Below are 16,180 nucleotides of genomic sequence, written 5' to 3' on the forward strand. Positions count from 1 at the left end.
CGTCTGAGATTCACGTCTGGCCCCAGCCAGACCTCAACAAGGCTTCTACCAGAAACAAAGCTGGCTTACCTCAGCCAGGTCACAGCAGCTAAACATTTTCAGTAAAGGGATAAACGTGGGCTTCAATTCTTCCTTCCCTGGGCCTCCTTAACCTCAACTTTGCCCTGTCTTTTAAACTCCCAAGTATTGACTCCGCTTGTTCCGGCTCACTTCCTCCCGGGGTGGGATCAGAGCTCTTAAGGTGGCCCAGGCTAGTTAGAGAGGGACTTTTCTTAAGGGTGAGAGGCAATGTTTTATAGACCCCCTCATACAGTTCTTATTCCACACTTGTAATCCTTCTACTGAAAAGACCTGTGAGTGTGTGGACTCTCTATACCACTGTAACAATAGAACAGTTAAACTTTGCTGTCAAGAGTGAAGCAGCCTCCAAGGATCATACTCATGTAATAGACAATTCAGATCTGTAACGGTGATCTTACGCACAACTAAACAGATGTTCAAAGCAAGGTAACAAAGTGGTTTCAGAAAAGCTTTTGCACTTACGACATTCTGGCAGCATACACTTTTCTACTTGTTCTAGTTCTTCATTGCAGTCTCCAAGCTCAGCCGGGGATTTCAACATTCTTTGCCGGGTTCTCATCCCTTTGCCACAGGTTACACTGCAGTCACTCCATTCAGACCAAGGGGACAGCATGCATGGGATTGTATCTGAAGACAGGGAAAGCATCTTGTGGTCAATATTTAGAACTACTACTACAAAAAGATAATGGATGATTTATCCACTTATCTTTATCAATAGGTCTATCTGTTTTTATACAGTTTGTTCACCAAGTTCATTTATCTGGATAGTCACTATTATCAACATAAATTTGATAGTGGTTGAATATCATCATTTTCAGCATAAATTTGGCCCTACCCTGGAGCTCCTCTTATCCCTCCTATATTTAAATGGACAAATTTGGTCATTTATCAGCTTTTATACACACAATGTACCATTTGCAAGAGGAAAATTTCAAACCAAACTACTTATGCGGTTAGCCTTGGGTTCTGACCATATAAATACTTTAAAATATTGACTTGGTTCGGTCTATATATTAACCACACTACAATGGATGTGCTGATAAAAACAGTAACCTTTCATAGTATCTATTACAGAAGGGTACTCTTATCCTAAAACTGTACTCTTGGCAAAAGAGAGGGGAAAGATGGTGATATCTACAAGCACAGCAAAAGAAAAGTGCAGCAGTATTTTGGAGAGATTGTAATTCTTTCAACTCAGAGTGAGCAAGGGCAGCATATATTACAATACTTGAGCTTAGAACCCATGAATTCATGCTAGAGGGCGTGAAGAGCACTGGAGTATATAGAGTGTCTAACAGAACTTAGCCTATGCGGTGCTAAGAATCCAGCTCTTAAAACTGCAGAGATCTGTTTCAAGAAGATGAATTGGGGATCGACAGTAAACCCAAGGTAACGAAAAGAATCAACAGTGGGTAAAAGAATGTTAAAAAGGATGGGCGGTAAAGAAGGTGGAGGATTACAACCAGAAATCTAACAAGCAATGATTTCATGCAATCCAAATGGAAACTTCCTTGAGACAAAGTTGTACAGAGGTCAATGTTACAGTCATCAGTGTAATGTACTAAGAGTATATCATCTGCAAAATTATATGCGCTGATTTAAATAGTTGAATAGAAACATAGAAACACGATGGCAGATAAGAACCAAATAGCCCAGCCAGTCTACCCATCCACAGCAACCACTATCTCCTCCTTTCCCTAAAGGATCCGACGTGCCTGTCCCATGCTTTCTTAAACTGAGACACAGTCCTCGTCTCCACTGTATATCTGGTGGTTCAGTGGGGTCACTGGGGGTAGGAGCACAGCCCCTTGTTCTGCCCCTTGTGGCGCCGGTCTAAAATGGCTGCTGCAATGTCTTGTGGTACTTCATTTAAGAGAGGGGCTGCGCTCCTGCCCCAAATGACCCTATTGTACCACTAGGGATACAGGCAGGCCCAGGAGAGGCCCTGCCTGCACGACTGGTAGGGTCTTCCAGGGAGGGTGTCTTGACAAAGGCTGGGAGTGGAAAGGGAAAGAGGGAATATTGGCGGGGGGCAGCATGAGGGGGCTTTAAAAAAAATAGCTAAGCGGGCTAGCCAGCCAGATAATCAGTGCTGGCACCCGCATAGGTAAGCAGCCTTATTTAGTGCTTAGCTATACGAGTGCCAGCACTGAATATTGCTGGCACCCACATAACCTGGGGCTCCTCCACAGTGCCGCTCATGATCTGCCCACTTTTTCTTTGAGCAGTCTTGAGGGAATATTCAGGGGCAATCTCCGGTTAAGTGCCACTGAATATCCCCAGTTAGGTGACAGGAAGCTATTTAAGCAAGCAAGAGCCTCTCCTGCCCGTTTAAATCACTTTGAATATCTGCCCGCCTGTTTTCGTAGGTGCAGTCTCCAGAATTGCGTACAGTATTCTAAATGAGGCCTCACTAGAGACTTGTACAAGGGCACTGTCACCTCTTTTTTTCCTGCTGGCCTATGCACCCGAGCATCCTTCTGGCTTTGACCATCATCTTTTCTATCTGTTTAACCACCTTGAGATCATCAGACACAATCATCCCCAAGTCTCGCTCTTCTTTCATACACAGAAGTACTTCACCCCCTATACTATACCTTTCCCTTGGATTTTTGCAACTTAAGTGTATGACCATGCATTTTTTATCATTAAATCTGAGTTGCCAATTCCTGGACCATTCTTCAAGCTTTGCCAGATCGCTCTGCATGCTATTCAAACCCTCTGAGGTGTCTACCCTATTATAAAGTTTGGGATATCTGGTGAGTTGTAAGTGGCAGAAAGACCTTCTGATTTCAGAAAGAAAAACCCCTACTCCAGAGGGACTCTGAAGGTAGACTGGTTGCACAGAAGCCAGTAGACCTCCCTGAAGAGAAAGACAAACCTTACCAGATAATCCTTCCGTAATATCACTCTCAAAGATGTTAAAATGAGCTGGACCAAGGATCAATCCCTGCAGTACACCACTGATAACATCATTTTCCTTGCAGCAAACTCCATTTACCACTACCCTTTGTCTACTTTCACATAACCATTGCATTACATTTCTGATTTATATCCCACTATCACCATACAGCTCTAAGTGGATCACAAAGATCAAGAAGCCAGATTAACCTCTGGGAATTACATAAACCAGTTTTAATCCAGTCATTCACTTTACTGTCCGTACCGAGGGCACTCAGTTTATTTATCAGTCACCTGTGCAGAACCATGTCAAGGCTTTGCTAAAATCCAAGTATAACACATCTAGCGCCCCTCCCATATCCAACTGTTTGATTATCTGGTCAAAAAAATCAATCAGATTTGTCTGATAAGACCTGCCTCTAGTGAAACCATGCTACCACGCTGCCTTGTGTCCTACAGTCCATTTGATTCTAGAAACCTGACAATCCTCTGCTTTAGAAACATTTCTACTAGTTTACTCACCACCAAGGTCAGACTGACAGGTCTGTAATTCCCAACCTTCTCCTTACTTCCACTCTTGTGTAGAGGGACCACATCCACCCTTCTCCAGTCCTCCAGGACCAATCTAGACTGTAAGGAAGCACTGAAGAGGTCAGACTACGGAGCTGCCAAAACTTCCCTGTTTGAGCACCCTTGGATGTATCCCATCAGGCCCCATCACTTTGCCTATTTTTAGTTTAGCTAGCTCCTCATGAACACAGTCTTCGAGAATTGGTCCTGGTCTACCTAACATCCATTCCCATTAGCATTTGTTTTCTGTGGTCCTACCCCTGGCCTTTCATCTGTGAATACTGAAAGGAATAATTGTTAAGCAGTTCAACATTATCCTTATCAGCTTCTACATATTCATCCCCTTTACCCTTGAGCCTCACTATGCCATTTTGGCACTTTCTCTTATCACTTAAATATCTAAAAAATGTCATAACCCCAGTTTTACCGTACTGGCTATCTATTCTTCTATTTGTCTCTTTGCTTTCTTGAAAGCTTTTCTAGATTCTCTTAGGTTTTCTATGCATTTTTGTCCATCTTCCTCTTTCTGTGTCATCTTGTACTTTACGAATGTTGACCTTCTTTCTCTTACCTTTTCAGCTACTACATTTGAGAACCAAAACGGCCATCTTTTCCTCTTACTTTTACATACTTTTCTAACATGAAGGTTTGTCACCTTTAAAAGAGCTCCTTTCAGATTTGCCCACAACAGTCTTCACCTGAAGACTGGCACCAACCCAATGGTACTAACCATTAAAAAGGAGATTTTTAAACTAGAATCTAGAGGAAAGACGACACTTGATTAGGAGCACATGGTTCAGAGTAAAGTATCTTCAGGAGATACTGGTGAAATGCAAATGTTAGGCTATCTCAATAGAGAGGTTATAATAAACACTGATGTAATCTGGGAATATTTAAATAACAATCAGGAAGAAATAAATGATTCCAAAGTACCCCCATCAACTGCTATATAGTTTGTAATTATAAATTTAAAAAACAATTTTTAAATTGTCTCTACAAATGCCAGAAGTCTAAAAAATAAGTGGGTTGATATGCAAAGCAATTTGATCAGCCAGAAATGGCTCCTGCATATTTTCCCTTTACAGAACATTGGCATAACAGGTAAAATACATGCTTATAATTTAGGTGTGTCGAAAACAGCTTTCCAACTCAGGCAATAGATTTATATCCGGCCTTTATGATATCAATTACACTATAACAGCTGGGATTCAAGAATTATATCTTCATTAATTCTAATGAAGGACCTCAGCAGTGTAACTCAATGGTTTTTTACACCAAATTCTTCATTGGTCTTTATCATCTACTTCTATCATTTATATCTGTGTTAAAGATTGTAATAACTTTTGCACTTATCTGAAATCAGCTTGGGGAAATATCTTTTCCAACACGAATCATGTGCGCTTTATCAAGGAAAGACCCACTAAAAAATAAACATTAGAGTTCAAATGTTATATTAAATAACCCTTAAATCTTAATCACGAGTAAGCCCCAAGATAACTTATACGTTTACCCTCACCATTAGTATAGCCAGATCCATCTTGCCAACACACACTCTTCACTGCCAAGATGTGCCAGCAAGATGGATCTGGCTATTCTAATGGTGAGGGTAAATTTATAAGTTATCTTGGGGTTTACTCTTTATTAAGATTTAAGGATTATTTAATATAACTTTCGAACTCTAATGTTTATGTTTTAGGGGGTCTTTCCTTGATAAAGTACACAGCAAAACACAATTCATGTCGGAAAAGTTATTCCCCCAAGCCAACAAATTTCAGATAAGTGCAAAGGTTATTACAATCTTAAAAACAAATATAAATGATAGAAGTAGATGATAAAGACCAATGAAGAAGTTGGTGTATAAAATCCATTGAGTTACACCGTTGAGGTCTCTCATTAGTATTAATGAAGAAATAATTCTTGAATTCCAGCTGTTATAGCGTAATTGATATAATTTAGGTGTGAGCAGTTACACGCACAGAGCCGGTTTAAGTGCTGGTGCCTCAGTGTCAGAGATACATGGGTTACATGCATGTGAGTCTTACTCATGCTCCAACCATACTTCTATCTGTATAATATGTGCTATGTATGACATGTGAGTATTTACACAGTAGCACTCAGGCAAATGTTTGGCATTTTGGCATGTCATGTATTCCATTGTTCTGATCACTTCTGCATGTATTTGGCATGTATCTGTTACAGTCCATTTTATAAAATTGACACATATAAGTTAATGATGGGACAGATTCAAACTAGATAAAAGTTCTGCATGACAAAAAAATGCCATGTGGAATCTTTATAGATAAATATTCATTGTGTGAAAGGAAGAAGCTACTGATGGGATTATATTACTGTCCACCTGGACAAGATGAAGAGACTGCAGGGGTTCATTTGGTGGGAGTTTATGTGGAGGGGCAGGGGATCAAGAGGATTGCAGCTTGGTTTGTATGTAAAGTGTCAAAGCAGGGTGGGTAGGGATGTCTGAATGGGGAGAAAATCTCTGACTGTGATGACTTTTTTTCTAAATGTTTGGTACGGGGTAGATGCCACACTTCGTGACTGCCGGTACCATGGCTGCACTTAACACCACCTCTTGAAGAAGCATTAAGGGTACCTGTAATAACACAGTCCTGACAGCTAATATGTGGTATCAGCCCACGTACTAGCTATCACAGCTGGCCACACCCCATCACTGCCTATTTACTGCCCTGATCCCTTATCTAACAGGGGATTTTTACTATGCGGTAGCAGTTAGTGTAGGCCCTGCTGCATGTTAACACCTGAACTAACTGTTTATAAAAACAGATTGAGACCCCAGCAAGGACAGAGAAAGTACCTGCATATAATATAAGTGAACCGTTTTGGCTGTATCCACAGAAAGGTGGTTTATCAAATTCATGGCCCTTATATAGAAGCAGAAAAATGTAGGCAGATAAAGACCATATGGTCTTTCCAGTTTGCCCATCCATGCCATCTATTCTCTCTATCACTCCCTTAGAGATCCTATGTACCTGTCCCAAGCTCTTTTGAATTCAGATACTGTTTTCATCTCCACAGCTTCCACCGAAAAGCCGTTCACCACCCTTTTCCATGAAGAAGTATTTCTTCAGGTTACTTCCGAGTCTATCTCCTTTCACAGTTAGTAAACAAGGCCCCTATAACACTTACGGCATTCGGGCATCATGCACTTCTCCACTTCTGTTGTTTCTGTCTTGCACATGGATCCATCAGGTGGCGTCATCTTAATCATCCTGTCTCTCTTCTTCATACCCATTCCACAGGTGGCGCTGCATTCTTCCCACTCTCCCCATTCGGTCACAATGCAACTGCTGGGAGCTAATGAAAATGTAACACAAAGAAAGCCAATAGACATTACACCTTTTAAAAAGTATTACGTTTACTATTTATGATGCATGTACATAATATCTATATCTATAGATATATCATAAAATGGTCTCGGCTGAAAAGATGCAATGTGAAGCAGCAGACAAAAAACTGCAGTACATTATAATCTGTGCCTTAATACTTTTTATGGTTTATGATTTATTCCGTTTTATTGCATTGCCTTTTCTGGACTATAGGCAAAAGTGCTTTACGTACTAAACAGAGTTTGAAAAGCAACTCCCTTTCAAATTAGTAAAGGGATACAGCATTCACACCAGAAAATCAGGGAGAGCACATAGGTATCTCATTAATAATACTTCATTACTCTTCTTCACTGTGCTATACCTCCTCCAGGAAGGTGGGAGTTATCACCTCCTGTGGAAGTATAAAACACAGCAGTTGGTAGGAAAGTAGATGAAAAAGAAGCATGTACTCCACTGAAGACATCGCTAGTCATTTCTTAGCTGAGTCAGAAATATGGCTCACTCCTAATCAAAGAAGAGACTGATTACAGCCAGAAATGGTCTCTATGATGCTAAAGTTTTTATTGCTGAGGAACCAAAACTGCCCGAATCCGCCCCTTTCTTTCCGAGCACTCTACCAAAACCCTCATCCACACCCTTGTCACCTCTCGTTTAGACTACTGCAATCTGCTTCTTGCTGGCCTCCCACTTAGTCACCTCTCCCCTCTCCAGTCGGTTCAAAACTCTGCTGCCCGTCTCATCTTCCGCCAGGGTCGCTTTACTCATACTACCCCTCTCCTCAAGACCCTTCACTGGCTCCCTATCCGTTTTCGCATCCTGTTCAAACTTCTTCTACTAACCTATAAATGTACTCACTCTGCTGCTCCCCAGTATCTCTCCACACTCGTCCATCCCTACACCCCTTCCCGTGCATTCCGCTCCATGGATAAATCCTTCTTATCTGTTCCCTTCTCCACTACTGCCAACTCCAGACTTCGCGCCTTTTGTCTCGCTGCACCCTACGCCTGGAATAAACTTCCTGAGCCCCTACGTCTTGCCCCATCCTTGGCCACCTTTAAATCTAGACTGAAAGCCCACCTCTTTAACATTGCTTTTGACTCGTAACCACTTGTAACCACTCGCCTCCACCTACCCTCCTCTCTTCCTTCCCGTTCACATTAATTGATTTGATATGCTTACTTTATTTATTTTTTGTCTATTAGATTGTAAGCTCTTTGAGCAGGGACTGTCTTTCTTCTATGTTTGTGCAGCGCTGCGTATGCTTTGTAGCGCTATAGAAATGCTAAATAGTAGTAGTAGTAGTAGCAGTGTATAGAACAGTGCTGGCCAGCTGGAAGCTGTTGGCAAGAAGGAAGTGTTCAGTAGTATATTATATTAAAATGAACACTTACAACATTCCTCATTTATGATGCACTTTTCAGTTTCTTCAGAGGGCGTTGTACATACAGAACCATCCTCAGGGAATTGTTTCACGTATCTTTCTCTTGACCTCATGCCCATCCCACAGGACACACTGCATGGGGACCAGGTGATCCATTCGGACATCATACAAGTAGAAGAATCTAGAAGCACACACAGCACACAAGAAGTTCAGCTATTGCTGGAATTAACGTGTTCAAAAAAATGCATAAGAAATTAATATGCTTTAAAACTTTTAACTGGAAATTTTAAAGTTTTCTTTTGCAAGAAAAACAGCTGAAGACACAAGAGATCACTTTAAAGATTCTCCCCCTGATATTCAGCCGGCGACAGGTAGCGCAGTTACCTGCCGCCATCGGTGCTGACCCCCAATATTCAATGCCGGGCCATATCCGGCAACTGGCATTGAATATCCAGTTTCAGTTTTGGCCATGGCAGCTTAACCGGTTAAGCTGATATTCAGCACTAACTGGTTAAGTGCTTAGCGGTTAAAGATAGGCCACTTGCCTATCTTAACTGCTACACATATAGCCAGTTAGCGCTGAGTATTTGTGCTTAACCAACTAAGTCGCACGACATAGCCAGTTAGCAGCTAGCCACTAAGCGCTTTCAGTGGAGATAACCGGCTATCTCACGATCACTATTAGCAGTTAGCCAGAGAGACAGATGCCAGAGGGTGGTGGTTAATGTAATTCACTCAAAGGAAGGTAAGGTGAGTGGTGGAGTGCCTCAAGGATCGGTGCTGGGGCTGATTTTCTTCAATATATTTGTGAGAGATATTGCCAAAGAGTTAGAAGGTATGGTTTGCCTTTTTGCAGATGATGCCTAGATTTGTAACAGAGTGGATACCCCGGAGGGAGTAGAAAACATGAAAAAGGATCTGCAAAAGTTAGAAGAATGGTCTAATGTTTGGCAATTATAATTCAATGCAAAGAAGTGCAGAGTGATGCACTTAGGTGCTAGAGGCTGTTAACGTTGTACTAGCACCCACATTTACCAGTGCAGAATGATCAGAGGGGTCTAGTGCATAAGTACATAAGTAATGCCACACTGGGAAAAGACCAAAGGTCCATCGAGCCCAGCATCCTGTCCACGACAGCAGCCAATCCAGGCCAAGGGCACCTGGCGAGCTTCCCAAACGTACAAACATTCTATACATGTTGTTCCTGGAATTGTGGATTTTTCCCAAGTCCATTTAGTAGCGGTTTATGGACTTGTCCTTTAGGAATCAGTGCCCCAGGCCTTAGTGCAGATAGCATGCAAATATAGTCAAATGCATTTCAATGAGGTCATTTTGTATTCCTCCCCAAAGATCAGAAAAGTGCGCCTGAAACAAAGGTGCCTTACTGCTGTAAAAAATAATGCCAGGTTGGAGTAGGCATTAGGGTGTTGTTTCACATGATTCTCATGCTTCTCTCATGGATCTTTCCACAAAATCTACCAGTTTTGATTCTTTTGGAAGGAGAAGGAAACCAAAGAGAGGCAATGATCAAGTATATTATATCACATTCATTGCTGGTTTAATAATGACTTGATAAAGGGTGTGACTGTTGGGTAGGCTGCATGGACCATTCAGATCTTCATCTGCCATCATTTACCATGTTATTATGTTATTATGGGTGCACGGCAGTGGCAGTGATTTCTACACGCTGCCTGCAACCAACCCAGAGGCCTCCCCTCTGTCATGCCCCCCCCCCCCCCCACCTCTGTTGTGGCTTCCTGTTTGTGCCTGGGCAGCATACAGCACAGGGGAGGCTTCTGGGTCAGTGGCAGGCAGCATGTGGGAATCGCTACTGCTGCCATGAACCCTCTCATTTCCTTAAGCAACTCAAGCAGGCATTCCTACAACCCTATATTCTGAGCTTTGGTTCTCTGTACAAAGGAATCAATAGGTCCAGGTATCCAGACCGTTTTCTGCCACAAGGGTCGAACAGGAGTCCTCCTTTTACACTTAAACATTCTTAGAAAAGTCAAGAGACAATCACAGAGAACAGCAGAGTGTCAGGTACTGGCAGCAGTCTTGGAACCACCCAACTCTACTTTTCTTTATAGAAAAGACTCCAAGTAGACACATTACAGGCGCCTAAATTATTATTAGTTATTAATTTTATTTGTAAATGGTCTTGATTTTATGAAAGGCAGCATATTAAATAAAATAAACCTCACAGTTACTTAATATTTTAGCCAGAAAGTAATTTAGCTATGTGAATGCTTGGGGATAAATTATAACCGAAAATACAGTATAATCCAGCTCAAACACAACATTCAGGCTCTCAAAAAATATGATTATACTTTATTTTGTACTGCTGGGCCTGCCCAAATTGTTCAATGTACTTGTCTACTTGACAGGGGAAGAAGAGGCCTTTCCCAGCACTGATTCTTTCCTCCACCGGTCCCTTCCTAACCTCCCCTCTCCTGAACTTTCTCTCCCCTTTTAATTTGTTTTAACCTATGTAAACTGCATAGATACCTATTACTGATGTATTGCAAAATATGAAGCACTAAATAAAAAATAAATAAAGATGTAAATTGCCGAGCCTTCATTGAAAAAAAGTTACTCAGAGATAGTTGGAAACAAAATAGACCGCTTTAGACCATATTGTTCTTCTGGGCTAATTTATATCGCATTTTTCCATTTTGGCAACTGGTGAGCCTTGGGTAGAGGCTGAACACCTGGAGCTCCAGTAATGCGTTTTGGTGGACTAAGTCATGGGACCAGAGGAGATGACTGTACATCTGTATAAGTCTTTGGTGAGACCTCATTTAGAAGTACTGGGTACAGTTCTGGAGGCTACACATAGAAAAAGAGGATAGAGTCGGTCCAGAGGGCAGCTATTATATTCAGTGGTCTTCATCATAAAGCATATGAGGATAGACTTAACAATCTCAATGGTCCCAATATTCAGCCCGTGGTCATAAGTGGCTGCTTCCAGACACAGCCTGAACTAACCCTAGGTACTAAATGCCAAGGTATGGGTGTCTCCTGGCACTGAATATCCAAGTATGACCACTGACCTGGAAGTTAACCGGGCACCGGTCATTATTCAGGCCAGTGCCCAGTTAACTCACTGAAAAATCGATACTAACTAGCTAAGGGCCTCTTTTACAAAGCCACACTAATGATTCCCGGTGTGGCAAATGATAAGAAGCCCATTCAATTCCTATGGGCTTCCCTCAAATTTGCCGCACAGGAATCGCTAGTGCGGCTTTGTAAAAGAAGCCCTAAGTTTCCGATCTGCCTAACTCCACCCTCAGACTGCCCACATAGTTGGTGAAAGGAGATGTTCAGTCACAACAAGGGCGATGCAAAAAAAAGGGGGGAGGCAGCAGGTGATGTACAAACTTGCACCTCTTGTCAAACATCCAAGACCCAAACTTGCACTTTTTTTTGCATCGCCCTTGATGTGACTGATTTGTCTGTGTGCCTACAAGGGTTCTTGTTCTTCTGTTTTCCTGTTGAGAGGAGATGTTCAGCACCACTGTCTGGTTAAGTGTCGCTGAATATCCCCAAATAGCCTGGCACAAGCAATGAACCCGCAAATAGGTGGGAAAATGTGGGATACAAATGCAATAAATAAATAAAAATAAATAAATTTAAACAAGCCATTTAAATTGCTTTGAATATCAACCGCAATATGTGTATTTTGGAAAAAAAAGCAGAAAAGGGGAGATATGATAAGGACATTTAAATACCTATGTGGCAAAAATGCAGAGGAAGTGAGTCTTTCAATTGATAGGAAACTCTAGAATAAGGGAGCATAGGATGAAAGAAATTCAGGAGTAATCTATGGAAATATTTCTTCTTGGAAAGGGTGATGAATTTGTGGAATAGCCTCCTGGTGGAGGTGATGGAGATGAGGACAAACTGAATTAAAGAGAGCTTGGGACAAATACATAGGATCTCTGAAGGGGAAGAAGGGAGAATAGATGGTATGGTTGGTCAAACTCAAAAAGCCATATACAGTAATCTTTATGTGCTGTTATTTTCTATGTTTCTATGTTGAGTAAAAGCTTCTGTATTATTTCCATATTGCAACTCTGCAAATAGGAGTTTCAGGTTTTAAGTTTTATTAATATTTTCTATACCACTTATCAGTATGCAATAAAATGAAATGACAGAGAAAGGTTGAAATAAGAGGAAAAAAGGGAATACAGCTCTTCAGAATGGAAAGTAAATAGTCAAGAAGAGTATTGTCTGACATCTTACTTTCAGAGCTAATTGAGACCTCAAGCCTCCTCCACCAGCTGCTGGGGTAATATTTTCAAGCAGGCCAATATTCAAAACAATTTAAGTGGGAAGGAGCCTCTCCTGCCTGGTTAAATCACTTATCACTGCTTAAGTGGTGATATTCAGTGGTACCTATCCGGACAGTGCTGCTGAATATTTCCACAAACCGCCCAACAAAAAAGTGGGCAGGTCAGGGGTGCTACAGGGGGCAGCATTGCGGAGGAACTGTGGGTTATGCTTAGCTATGTGGGCCCCAGCACTGAATATCGGCTGGGACCCACATAATTGGTTTAGAATGTGAAAGTGATGCCATTCCCCCTCCTGGCCCCCAAACAGCCCCCTCCTTCCTACACCCTCCCCCCAGCCTGCCCTCATCCCCCCTGAAATGAGCTTTCCCCTTCCCCCAACCTCCCTGTATTCCTGGTAGTGCAGGGGAGCGCTGGGGGCAGGAGCAAAGCCCTCTCATCTACAAATGGCTGCCGTGATCTCTCGCAGCAGGCTAATGATACCACACAAGCACTACAAGATGCTGTGAGAGGTTGTGGCAGTCATTTGCAGATGGCAGGTGCAAGGGACAGGAGCGAGGGGGCTTCCCTACTGCTCCCAATGCTCCCAACTAGGACTATCAGGGATACAGGTAGGCCTAGGGGAGCCTATCTCAACCTCAGGGAGGGGAGTTGGGGATTCTTAGAAGTTAAAAATGAGTTATGTGGGTCCCGGCCAATATTCAGCCAAAGCCAATATATTTATCTTATTGGGGGCCCCTACTGAATATCAGCTGGGACCCACATAGGCTCAAATGGCTATCCCCACCAAATTTAGCCTCAATATTCAGTGCTAGTGCCCAGATATTCTGGGGCTAATCTAGCCAGTGATGATTAGCGTTTAAAAAAAATGCAGTCTGCCACAAGCTGAATATCGACCGGAAGGTTTCTAAATTTTGCAAAACACTTGATTTCAAGTCTGCAGTTGATGCAATGGAAACTGAAGTGATTTGTCCAGTGCCACAAGAAGGGTCAGCAGGATTTGAGCCCTGGTTTTGACGGTGTTTAGCTTGCTGCTTGAACTTCCTTGCTGTAGTGGATTTTAGATGAGGTATACTCTATTTAGTGGTTTATTTTTTTTTTTTAATTAATTGAACATTCTTCTTATTCAATTTTCATTCATAGTAACATAGTAGATGACGGCAGAAAAAGACCTGCACGGTCCATCCACTCTGCCCAACAAGGTAAACTCATATGTGCTACTTTTTGTGTATACCTTACCTTGATTTGTACCTGTCATTTACAGGGCACAGACTGTAGAAGTCTGCCCAGCACTAGCCCCGCCTCCCACCACCGGCTCTGCCACCCAATCTCGGCAAAGCTTCTGAGGATCCATTCCTTCTGAACAGGATTCCTTTATGTTTATCCCACGCATGTTTGAATTCCGTTACCGTTTTCATCTCCACCACCTCCTGCGGGAGGGCATTCCAAGTATCCACCACTCTCTCCGTGAAAAAATACTTCCTGACATTTTTCTTGTGTCTGCCCCCCTTCAATTACCTTCATCACTACAACCTGGTCCCATGCATGGTTCAAAGTCCTGGGTATCTGGGCAGGGCACGCTGAGGTCCAGTTGTGCTTTCAGCATTCGCTGCCTCATTCTCTTTCCTTTATCACAGGTAGCAGAGCTGCAGGCGGACCAAGGTGACCAGTTTGAATAGATACAAGTTTCTGGTGTGTCATCTAAATAATTAGGACAAGAAATATGTTATCTGATGCTTATCGGTTATGATAAGAATAAATCAAATTTGTTTTGTACTAAAAAAAATATAAGATGCTGTTTCATTTATTAAAGACAACACACACAGTTTTACTTTAAATGAAAAAAATAAAATAATGAACGCAAAAATAAAATAACAAAAAAAAAAATAATGAATACAATGGAATTATGAATTAAGAATTCTTGGGGCCTGGATGCTAATATGTGCTAACAGGACAGAATTATGCTAATTGATCCTGCACACTAAAATCAACCAGTGTGGTAAAATTCTCATGTTATCTTCTTAGCGTGGGAAGGCAGGGATAGGATGTGGCCTGCACTGACAGTTTGTTACAACATAATAACTGTTACTGTTGCCAATGGCGCAGGTACCTTTAATGACAACTGCAGACGTAGCATTTAGCATTAATTGCAGTCAAGCTACCAGTTAGCATGACTGCTGCCCAAAACTAAGACACCCCTTCTCCCCTCCAATGTCATCATCCACCCCATGATTTACATACACTCTGACCCTCTGAACCAATTACCCAAGACAGGACACATACCCTCACCTCCCAAAAAAATTACCCACTCCCTGATCCAAGTCCTGACCCTCCCCAAGTGATAAACCCCTATCCAAGCCCTGAATACCCCTAAGCAATAATGCCCCTAATCCAATTACCCTCCCCCTCCAAGGATCCAAACTGAACCTCCTCCATCCCCCAAGAACTTACCTGTGAGTATCCCTGGTAGTCTACTGAATGGGGTGGTAATAATCTCCCTCTGCTCCTGCTCTGCTACTGTAAGTTGCAAAATGGTGGCTAGCCAGCTTATAATCGAACGAGAAAAACGCCCAAGTTCCGACCTAAATCGGGAGATGGGCGTTTATCTCACAAAAACGATTAAAGCGGTATAATCGAAAGCCGATTTTGGACGTTTTCAACTGCACTCTGTCGCGGATGCGGACATTCTCCGAGGACAAGCAGGCTGCTTGTTCTCACGACTGGGTGACGTCCGCGGCAGCCCCCACCAACCGGAAAAAAGCTTCGCGGGACGGTCGGCACGCAGGGCACGCCCACCGCGCATGCGCGGCCGTCTTCCCGCCCATGCGCGACCGCTCCCGCCAGTTCCTTTTTTTCCGCGCCTGGAGAGAGTCGTGCCTTGCCGCTCTCTCTACTTCAGCCGCCGGATTCTTGCGATCGCGTATACGCGGATCGCGCTTCGTTAATTTAATTTAATTTCCTTTTATTATCTTTTCTTTTTACAAAAAAAAAAAAAAAAAAAGACTGCGCGTGTGGAGCACGCGCTCCCCTTTTCCCTCGCTTCCAGCGGGGACGCTACATTGCGGCCTAGTGGTCGCTCGGTCGTTTTTTTCGTGGTGTGATTTTAGCCACCATTGACGACTTTGACTTCGCCGACGCGATTTTTCCGTCGATGTCCTCGAAGGTCCCGAGTGGATTTAAAAAGTGTGGTCGCTGCGGCCGGCCGATCTCGCAGACCGACACCCACGCTTGGTGCCTCCAGTGCCTCGGGCCGGAGCACAATCTCAAGTCGTGTGCTTTGTGTCTCGGTCTCCGGAAACGGACTCAGGTTGCGAGGCAAGTTCTGCGGGACCGTCTTTTTGGAACTTGCGCCGGCCCCTCGACGTCGACCTCGACGGCATCGGTATCGAAGGCCGGTTCTTCAGTACCGGTATCGATGCCCGAGACATCGGCACCGATGGCAGCGACCCCAGGAGAACAGGTCCCGTCGGCCCGCCGGTCCGCCGGTGAGAGTGGGGTTGAGAGGCCGCGTGGGCAGTCGGCCCCGGTCACTCCCTCAGCTCGTGAGCCACGGGACCGAACCCTGTCTGACCCGGTGCCTCGAGACCGAG

The 16,180-nt window shown here is 43.2% G+C and overlaps 1 protein-coding gene across 2 annotated transcripts in view; it reads right to left on the reverse strand.

Annotated features, from left to right (window-relative positions):
• The window catches only part of SPON1 (spondin 1), a 170,224-nt gene that overhangs the window by 36,041 nt on the left and 118,003 nt on the right, over positions 1-16,180 (reverse strand). For both annotated transcript variants that reach the window (XM_030200636.1, XM_030200635.1), the window contains exons 11-14: positions 14,109-14,291; positions 8,309-8,479; positions 6,718-6,885; positions 544-708 (exon numbers count right to left, since the gene is read on the reverse strand). In XM_030200636.1, coding sequence (XP_030056496.1) covers positions 544-708; positions 6,718-6,885; positions 8,309-8,479; positions 14,109-14,291 — 687 coding nt within the window. The remainder of the gene's footprint in view (positions 1-543; positions 709-6,717; positions 6,886-8,308; positions 8,480-14,108; positions 14,292-16,180) is intronic.

This window comes from Microcaecilia unicolor, chromosome 4 (assembly GCF_901765095.1).
Source record: "Microcaecilia unicolor chromosome 4, aMicUni1.1, whole genome shotgun sequence".
In the NCBI taxonomy this organism is placed as follows: domain Eukaryota; kingdom Metazoa; phylum Chordata; class Amphibia; order Gymnophiona; family Siphonopidae; genus Microcaecilia; species Microcaecilia unicolor.